Here is a 9,769-nt window from a genome sequence, read left to right on the forward strand (position 1 = left end):
CTTCTGTCCACTGGTTTACTTCCCAGTAGACACAACAGACTGAGTTGGGTTGATCTGAAGCCAGGGGCCAGAAGCCTGGAGCTTCACTCTTCTCTCCCATATGGGTGCAGGAGCCCAAGCATTTGGGCCATCTTTGACTGCTTTTCCAGGCCAAAGCAGAGAGCTGGATTGGAAGAAGAACAGCTGGAACTCAAACTGGCACCACAGGCAGAGGCTAAGCCCACTATGCCACAGTGCTGGACCCTAAGTTCTTTTAAAATAAGATTTACAGTATTTGTTTGAAAGGCAGACACAGAAAGAAGGTTGCAGTGGAGACAGAGATATTCCACCTGCTGGTTCATTCCCCAGATAGATGCAGTAACAGGGAGATGGATCATAATGGAGCAGCTGGGACTCAAACCAGTGCTCACATGAGATGCTGGCATTACAGGCAGTGGCTCCATGTGTCAGCTACTTCATTTCTTCTTTCAAAGGAGTTCTCACCCATAAGTGATTCAGAAAGATGTACCAAAGGACTTTTGAGGTGGTTATGATAAATTATCTCTTTTAAACTTTACATTCCACAGAACACACAGTATAACTAAATTATTTACCAACACAACCTCATTCCTTGATACTTGCCTAACTCAGATGAGATGTGTAATGAATGCTAATCTCTGGGTAAAAAGTGATGATCATGTCCCTAAAGAAGATTGCAGTACAGCTCAGCTGAACACGCAAAGGATAGCATGATTCTATGAGTTAGTCAATAGCAACACAAAAGTGCAATAAGTGATTATTTAAAATACATGATATTAAAACAATGCACTCAGAGAATTTCATCATGACAGTCCCCATTTTGGACTACACCTTCAGCACTCTAAGTTTCTATAGCACAGCAAAAGTGTGGGCAATGAAAGTTTCTTTCTGGGAGAGATAAGAGGAATATTTTAGCATCAGTGACTCACACATTAGCAAGACAGATTTTCTGCAAATAATTGAAATCCATAATCAGCAGCTTTGTTCAAAACTTCATTTTCTGTAACTGTGAAAGTGCAATTAAAGGACGATATTTGGGACAGAATTCTTAAAGATACGTGAAGAAGGTTACTGAGTGGTACATAACTTGGCAAACCTGCAGCAGCAGGTTTTATATAAGAAACAGATCACCCAAAAACAGCTCACTCACACCACCAGAGTGCCCAGTCTTGGCTTCCTTCTCTTCACCTTCATCTTCATTATCAGTAATTTTATTCATGTCTTAGAATTTAGTTCAAATTGAAGGTATAACCAGAGGCTATCACTACTCCTAATCTAGGTAATACTAGTGAGCACAAATACAGTGTCTTCAATGGCAAACACCCACTTTTCAGTATTATGCCAAACTTATTAAAGAACATGATACTGGCATTTTTACAATGATAGGATAATAAAAATCATTAGAGCAATTTATCAGGTTTATAATGCACATCAAGAGAAAGTGTGTCAATGTGGAGAACAGTGTGTAAATTGTTGAGTATAGTCAGGCAGAAGTGAGAAAATTAAGACAAACCATGCTGGGTAAAAATACATAGGAACAAGATTTCAGCAGGCAATGTTAAGCAGAGAAGCACCACATAGAAGTATGGAATCATTGTTTATTCAATGGATGCCCTATTCTGGGTTCGCAGCTGGAAGGTAGAAATACACTTGGAGATGCAGAGGTCCCTTATCCTCTTCATGGGTTTTACCCAATCAAGACAGTTTTCTCAGTCATTCTCACATGGAAGCAAGGGTCTTTATGCCATGATCTCAGTTGTGGGCTCTTTCAATTATGCTTTCTCCACTGCTAGACTTAAGTATCCTGTAAGTGGAACAGATTTTCTTCCCCAGAAGAGCAGCTGGGGACAACAGTGGGGAATCAGGTGTCAATGATTATAAGAATTTAATCAACCGATCTGAGGACCGGGCGGGAGGGAGCCAGGTCCCCGCGATCTTCTCCGACGGCAGCGGCGGCGGCTTAAGCCGGGTGCAGCCCCTGCGCCCCTGCCAGCCGGGATCCCGCAGGGTGGAGGCTCAGTGCCGGGCGCACGGACAGGATGGTCATCTGCGTGTTCATCGCCTCTTCCTCGGGCTTCGTGGCGATAAAGAAGAAGCAGCAAGATGTGGTGAGATTTCTGGAAGCCAACAAGATAGAGTTTGAGGAGGTGGATATCACAATGTCAGAAGAGCAGAGGCAATGGATGTACAAAAACGTACCCCCGGAAAAGAAGCCCGCGCAGGGCAACCCGCTGCCCCCGCAGATATTTAACGGCGACCGATACTGTGGAGATTATGACAGTTTTTTTGAATCAAAGGAAAGCAACACAGTGTTTTCATTCTTAGGCCTGAAACCACGGTTGGCATCAAAGGCAGAATCTTAGAGAGAAGAAATGGAAGATGACGGAGATGCATTTTGGAGCACCCCTGGTACTCAGCACACACCTGCTTACCTAATGCATCACTGTGACAAAAGCCACGTGCATCATCAGTATCTTTGCTTGCCACGGAAAAGGTGTTTTTGGAAGATGTGGGTATAATGGGGATTGCATGATTGCTTTAAACCAAATCAGAACGGTGGTGGATTTTTTCTCGTTTTTAGATTTGCCTGCAGTTGCCTCATGAAACTACTCTCACCTGTTACAGGTGTGCTCCCTTAATGATGAAAAGATAAGTGGGTGGCACCATCAGCGGGAAAATGTTGGATCTGTCCTAGGTTATAGTAGATGCCAGTATTGCATGCAGTCACTTCTCTTTAAGCTGCCTGGACTATATCCTTTAAGTTAGTCTGCCAGGCTATTCAAATCTTTGGATCAGAAATTTTGAAAAGCAGTGCTGTTGACCATGGGCACTGGAGATTTTTGCTGCACAATCCCTAAAGTTACTATTCAGTGCTTTGTAGTAACACCTTTGAAAAAGTTAGACATTCTAGACTCCTTTTGGTAATGGAAAGAAACATTCCCTTATAAAGCCTCAAGCTCCTATAGATTATCCTAAAAATTATTGTTGAAACATTTTGTGATGAGAACCAAGTTACAGGGATGAAAGCAATCAGTATTTTGGAAAAATACATATGCTTCTCTATCTCTTATAAGGGGAAAATTTTACCTAAACACATTAAGACTACCGGAAAGATATATTTTAAGAGGTGCATTAATTAGATAGTAAATTTATAGGAAAATTATCTGACTAGTATCTTAAGGCATTTTCAAGTCTAGCAATTTCTTTATATCTGAGTGCACATATATTTTTAAATGCAGCTCCCCAAACTAATAGCTGCTTATTCTATTTTGTGAAGGGATTATATTTTTTTGAGAAAGGAAGATCTTGGTTAGATATATTTTGTGAACCCTTGATGAAGCATATTAAAAGATCCCAATATTGCTGTAGAATTTGTTTTCCTATGTTACTTTTCATTGTTTCCCTACTTCGCTGACATTTCTGTCCAGTGTACAACTTGGATTCTCCAGAGTCGTGTAGATTGATGGTTTCATTGCATGTATGAGCACAAGTTGAGTTTTCAGAGTGACATATGTGACAAAGGGGCTGTCCAGGGAATAACTCTGCATCGTCCTTGGCAAACACACAACATGTCTACTTCATTTGGGCGAAGGCTACCTTTCTGCACCCATGTTTCTATAACATGGATGCTTACATTTTGAGTGTTTGAAGTTGCCAAACATAAGAACAGCCTTGAACAAGATGCTCTCAGAGTGTCGCCTAAAATACTCTTCTGTTCCCAGCATCCTGATGCTGGGCCTTTCCTTATGATTCTGAGCAGAGAATTTAATAGAAATGGAAAGAGCAGAAGAATGAAAGCCCTGTCACCTGTGCCCTCACCCTGCCCATGTCTTGCTCAAAGTAATTCTCAAGAACTGAAGCCGAACTCCACAACTGCAGCTAGAAGAAAAGCATGGCAGTTCTGCTTCACTCAAACAGATGTGTGATCCATACTTTTCTGTCCAAGGAAAGCTGTTGTCTATTCGTAGGTACTACTGGTTAGTTGACGTTAAACAAGATCCGGGTCAGATTCCATTTGATAAATGCCAGGAACTATCTGGGATTTTTTGTTTTTCCTAACTGGATATTATGTTTGAGCATGTGAGTCTTTTGTTAAGGTTTAGAATGTCTTTTTAAGATACAGCAGTTTACAATTTTTCGTGTTGTAATGACCCAGCTTGCATTTAGTCTGCTCCTGCCAGTGAGTTCTAAGAACCAACTCAGTGAGGTTGAGGCTTTGCAAATTAAATTCTGGGATTATAGGATGCATACCATGCTTGCTAGACAAAGAAAGCTCCCCAGAGTTGTTTGGCTCTTAACTTTTGAGTTAACCTTGGTATACCTGGAATGCTGATTGTATTAAACAGACTAGGTGAATGGTGGTGCTAAACTACTATCACAGTTCTACACCACGACCCCTCCCTAATTTGGGGTGTTTTGATGTTGAGCAAAAAAACCCAAGAGTCCGGCCTCAGGTGGCACTGTTCCTATAATGAGCTAGAAGCACAGCGTGGGGCCTTGCCCACAGCACACAGGCTCCTGGGGCACTGAGGTGTTACCCTTTGGGACCTCGCTGTGCTCTCAGAAGACTGTGTTCTTGCTTGGACTCATTTACCAGCTGAATTCCAAATACATAATAGCTGTTTCCTTGCTCCCTCCTTTAACTAGCAGCCTGTAGACTTTGATGATCCCGGTCTTAAAAACCTAGGAAATAAACAGATGGGGACTGCAGGCGTAGGTGTAATTTCAAGGGCATTTTAAGACAGAATTTTTTAATTTCCTGTAGTAGGTTTGTTTAGAAAAAGGAAACTGCTGCTAAAAATCAAGTTATGCCATTTGAAAGGTAAACACATAGTGCCATTTGGCTGGGTATGGAGACCAGAAAATACTTGTTTTTCCAAATACTGGTGTTTTGTTGAAGTCAAGAGGAGAAAAGGAAGAGTTTTTTCCCACTCAGACTCTAATATACTGTAGATTTTTTTCTGTTTTATAGATTTTCATTCAACACTCCGACATAGCTAGTTTTTATATTATCTGAATTTAATAATGAACTAAACTTATTCTCGGCTTCTGTTATTGAAAGGTACCAAAGCCTCTTTCTGTTCTGTTTTGTTTGTTTGATTTTACTGTGGGGTTTTGCCTTTTTCTAGAAATACTTTCATTTGACAGCCTTTCTTACATGTTGGGGTCCACTTTGATCTGCATAGTTACTGTTTTAGATTTCAGTTTGTATGTGTTTGTCTCTAAGGGCGTTGGTGAAATCTCAGATTTTGTATTCAGCATTAAAGGGGAATAAATATCAGAAAAAAAAAAAAAAAGAATTTAATCAACCCTACAGAGCCCTCTAGTGGTGAATAGTCACATTCAACTGATTCATGACCCATTATTATATCCCAATGAGGACTCCAGTAACAGACCTCCCATAGTTAATTAAACCAAAGGTGCTCTCCAGTTAGCACACCTTCTCTATTGAGAGAGGTGCTTGAGGGCTTAATCTAGGAGAGCTTCCTTGTCAGATGCTTTGACCCTCAAGAGGAGAGTTCTTGCACACAGGAATCATAAGCCTCTCTCCCTGGTCCATGTCCTTGGATGCAATGTGCAAGAATCATGACACAGAAAAATTAACAGAAAGAAAAAAAGAAAAGACAGACAGACAGACAGAAAGAGAGAGAGAAAGAGAGAAAGAGAGAGAGAGAGAGAAAGAGAGAAAGAAGGAAGGAAGAAAAGAAAAGAAAAGAAAAGAAAAGAAAAGAAAAGAAAAGAAAAGAAAAGAAAAGAAAAGAAATAGCATTGTGGTGCAACTCATGGGTTTACCGTAAATTTAGGTAAAGTGGGGGCTGGTGCTGTGCCATAATCATTAAGCCTCTGCCTGTGGCACTGGTATCTCATACAGGTGCTGATTCATGTCTCAGCTGCTCCACTTCCAATCCAGCTCTGTGCTAATGACCTGGGAAAGCAGTGGAAGATAGCCCAAGTGTTTGGACCCCTGTACCCATGTGTGAAGAAGCTCATGGCTCCTGGCTTTGAGTTGGTCCAGCTCTGGCCATTGTGTCCATTTGTGGAGTGAACTAGCAAGTGGAAGACCTCTCTCTCAGTCTTTCCCCTTGTCTATCTGTGACTGCTTGTCAAATAAATAAGTAAATATTTTTAAAACTTAGACAAAGTGACATTTATCTGTGTAATTTCTGTTCTATAAGTAAATCAGAAATTAGAGACTAATCATAATTGGTTTTCAAATTTCCTATAAATCAAAAATTTACCTCTTGCAGTATCACACAGTAAAATTTACTTTTTCAAAGAGGAACAAGTTTAACAAGAGCCTTCAAAGAACTTTCTATGATGATCAAATTAACTGTTGCCAGAAAAAAATTGTAAATTTTAGGAAGGCTGATTAGAAAAAAATCAGATATGTCTTCTTCTATCCACATGACTTTGTGAGATTAAGAGAGTGCTTTGTTTCAACTTTTTCTTATTGATGAATATTGTCACTTGAAATTTTTTCTTTAAAACTAAATACTAATTACCAGTAATCAATCATCCAAATAAGTACAGGATAATATACATTAATTATTTTTTATTCAGCACATCATAGTGACAAATGTGCAGTGGTAGCACATTTATAGTCTTTTCTGGACTCTATTAAAATATTTATTTAGTTTTTTCTTGAATCTATTTTGCTTTCTTGGTTTCTTTTTTTAAAAGGATTTATTTATTTGTTTATCTGAAAGTCAGACTTACAGAGGAGGGAGAGGGTGAGATAGGGAAAGAGAGAGAGAGAAAGAGAGATAGAGGAAGAGAGAGATCGTCCACCTGCTGGTACACTCCCCAAATAACTACCATTGCTGGGGCTGGGCCAGGCAAAAACCAGGAGCATGGAACTCCAACTGATTCTTCCATAAAAGTGGGAAGTGTCCAAGTACTTCAGCAATGTTCTGCTGCTTTCCTACACACATTAGTAGTGAACTGGATCAGAACTGGCACTTGAACCTGAGTTCATCTGGGATGCCAGCATTGTGAGCAGCTGCTTAATCTGCACCAAATGCTGGCCGCTGTTCTTGATTCTTAAAGGAAGGACACAGTAATGTCTAGCTGAAGAGAGATATGTACCAGACTTGAGTTTTACTATGGACAGATGACAGACACTGTAGATTTAGCTGAGTTTATGCCCAAGGGGTAGGATTCATTTAAGTTTCTTTTTTTAAAGATATGTTTTATTTACTTGAAAGACAGAGTTACAGAGAGAGCCAGAGCCAGAGTGAGAGCGAGAGCGAGAGAGAGAGAGAGATGTCTTCCATTCCACTGGTTCTCTCCCCAGTGACTGCAATGCCCAGAGCTGAACTGATCCAAGCCAGGAGCTTCTTCCAGGTGTCCCATGTAGGTTAGGGGCCCAAGGACCTGGGCCATCTTCCACTGCTTTCCCAGGCCATAGCAGAGAGCTGGATCAGAAAAGGAGCAGGCAAGACTTGAACTGGTGCCCATAAAAGATGCTGGTGCTGCAGGCTAGGGCTTTAACCCACTGCACCATAGCACTGCCCCCATTTGGGTCTTCTAACAAATCCTGGTGTTAGCTTGACTTGTAAATAGAGACAATTAATAAATTGGTAAATAATAGAGATATCTTTTGTTTATTTATTTATTTTTTTTTAACATGAATATGGCTAATTATAGAGACTAGTCCCTGTTTTTCTTTATTAACAACGTGACCTGATTACAATTTTTAAAGTCTAGACTAGTTTTCCATACGTTTTACATACTTTATTCTGACATCGTATCTTTTAAAAACAAGAGGACGCAAACATTTGCACTGGGCAGTGCCGTTTTTCTTTAGGCGGGTTTCACTTCCTTCCTTGGGCTTTTTGTCATCGGCAAATAAGTTCTCATTGCAGTGCTGCCCGCACGCTGTGAAGGGAGCCGGGGCCATCTTCAAAGCGGTACTCCCCTGGGCTGACTCACTGATCGGCTGCATCATTTCTTCTAGGACATTTGTAACAGATACAACATACACAGGATTTCAGTTTGGGTTTTTTTTTTCCTTTTTTTCTTTTTTAAATAAGTGTGTTTTCTGCTTCTCATTCATATTTTCTTTTCTTTGAATATATTGCACAATATTTTATTATTAAAAAAGGTTTTATGTCTCAGGCAAAAAGTTCTTCTCCTTCCTTCAGGAGGTGCTAATGCGCATTGTTTTCTAGAAGAGGTAAGTGGTTGTCTGTGTGGCCATCCTCAAAAGGGACAGAAGTGACGGGCTTAGAGGATCCAAGTCGGAAACAACAGCAAATTATTTCAACTATAAATTTCCCAATTCCATGTAACATTCCTGTTGTTGAAAAGATCCCTCCAACTATGCCACAAAGCCGCACAAAAAACTGCCAGAACGGCATGTGCTCCTCAGTCACTGTCACCATCAGAGAGCTGAGGTCGTACTTCATGAATATCCCCGAGACGCCGTGGCTGCCCGCAGCGTGGTTGATGATGCGTTCCCTTTCTGTCACAGAAAACTGATGGGTATCTGCTGAAATCTTGTAAGTATGTAGCTTTGTTGGCACAATTGTAATAAAATACTGGAACATCTGGTTGTGATCTATAGCAATTTTTTCAGTTCCATCTAAAGGATTGATGATTCCCGGAACAAGTTCTCCAAAAGACAAATGAGCTATTCTGTGAGAGAAATTGTAAGAGTCATGGTTGACAAGAGCTGCCAAGTGTGCATGGCCTCGGGGATGTGGAATTGCCTTGCCCACGGTTATGTGGAAGTTCCCTGCTACTTTGTTGACATAGAGGTGCCCGTGAATCCTGCACGCATCTGGAGACTGCAGCGAGTCATCCTCCCTTGGTGGAAGTGCTGTTGAAGGGCTTTTAAAAGCACTTTTAAATATGACATCTTGAAGTGAATGCTCTTCTTGCAGCCTACTCTGAATCAGCTGCAGCATCCTCTGCCACTCTCTTTGATGTGGTGAAAGATCAAATATTGCTGGTTCATAAACTAGACCATCTGCAGATGCAACCATTGTTTCTGCTAAATCTAACACATCTGCTCCAACATACTGACACTTCATGGCCACAGTAATATCTATATTAATTCTCAATTTGCTAGAAAAGTCCTTGTCTACTTCATATTCATACTTCATCCATGTATCTTGATACACTGAGAATTCCATTATTGTTAATAAAGCCATAGTGGTAAACGCTATCAGAGAAACTGTACCCCCGCTGGCCGAAGTCTCTACATAGCTGTCAGGAACCTTGGGAAAGGCGTCCAACTCTTTGACCAAACTTAAGGTTTTTTTCCGATTCAGTCGCCTCATCTTCAGGAACGCCTTCTTCTTCTTTCATATAGTCATGCTTGTGTTACGGTCCCAGCCGACCGCCATGTTTCTCTTTTGTTTATTTAGAAGGAGACTTTTAAAAGTAATTTTATAAAGAATATAAGGAGGGACTAGCATTTAAGCCACCATTTGTGAGAATGAAATCCTATATGGGTGCCAGTTCAAGTTCTGGCTGCTACACTTCTGCTACAGCTCCTTGATGATGGCCTGAGGAAACATCAGAGAATTGGTCAAGTGCTTGGGCTCCTTCATCCATGTGGCAGGCATGGAAGAAGTTCCTGGCTTTGGCCTAACCCAACCCCTGTCTTTGTAGCCATTTGGGGAATGAACCAGATGATGGAAGATCTGTCTTTCTCTCTTCTCCATAACTTTGACTTTCAAATAAACAAATAAGTCTTTTATAAAAAGAATATAAATGAAAATAAACTCTTTAGAAATAGGTGATT

The 9,769-nt window shown here is 40.7% G+C and overlaps 1 protein-coding gene and 1 pseudogene across 2 annotated transcripts; one reads left to right on the forward strand and one right to left on the reverse strand.

Moving 5' to 3' along the window:
* The first annotated feature begins 1,918 nt into the window (after positions 1–1,918).
* On the forward strand, positions 1,919–5,315 carry LOC127488967 (SH3 domain-binding glutamic acid-rich-like protein 2). Its single transcript, XM_051839717.3, has one exon. The coding sequence runs from the start codon at positions 2,058–2,060 to the stop codon at positions 2,379–2,381; it is 324 nt and encodes a 107-aa protein (XP_051695677.1). The 5' UTR covers positions 1,919–2,057; the 3' UTR covers positions 2,382–5,315.
* Positions 5,316–7,737: 2,422 nt separating this feature from the next.
* Positions 7,738–9,376, reverse strand: LOC138844569 (endoplasmic reticulum-Golgi intermediate compartment protein 2 pseudogene; annotated as a pseudogene). The gene has a single exon (XR_016217734.1). The product of XR_016217734.1 is annotated as an endoplasmic reticulum-Golgi intermediate compartment protein 2 pseudogene (transcript).
* Positions 9,377–9,769: the final 393 nt, after the last annotated feature.

The sequence above is a fragment of the Oryctolagus cuniculus genome, chromosome 12, assembly GCF_051225735.1.
Source record: "Oryctolagus cuniculus isolate XC-2025 breed Fujian yellow rabbit chromosome 12, ASM5122573v1, whole genome shotgun sequence".
In the NCBI taxonomy this organism is placed as follows: domain Eukaryota; kingdom Metazoa; phylum Chordata; class Mammalia; order Lagomorpha; family Leporidae; genus Oryctolagus; species Oryctolagus cuniculus.

What these genes read in the sequence shown, in the direction of transcription:
- LOC127488967 (XM_051839717.3), top strand. Translation starts at nt 2,058, where the DNA reads ATGGTCATCTGCGTGTTCATCGCCTCTTCCTCGGGCTTCGTGGCGATA.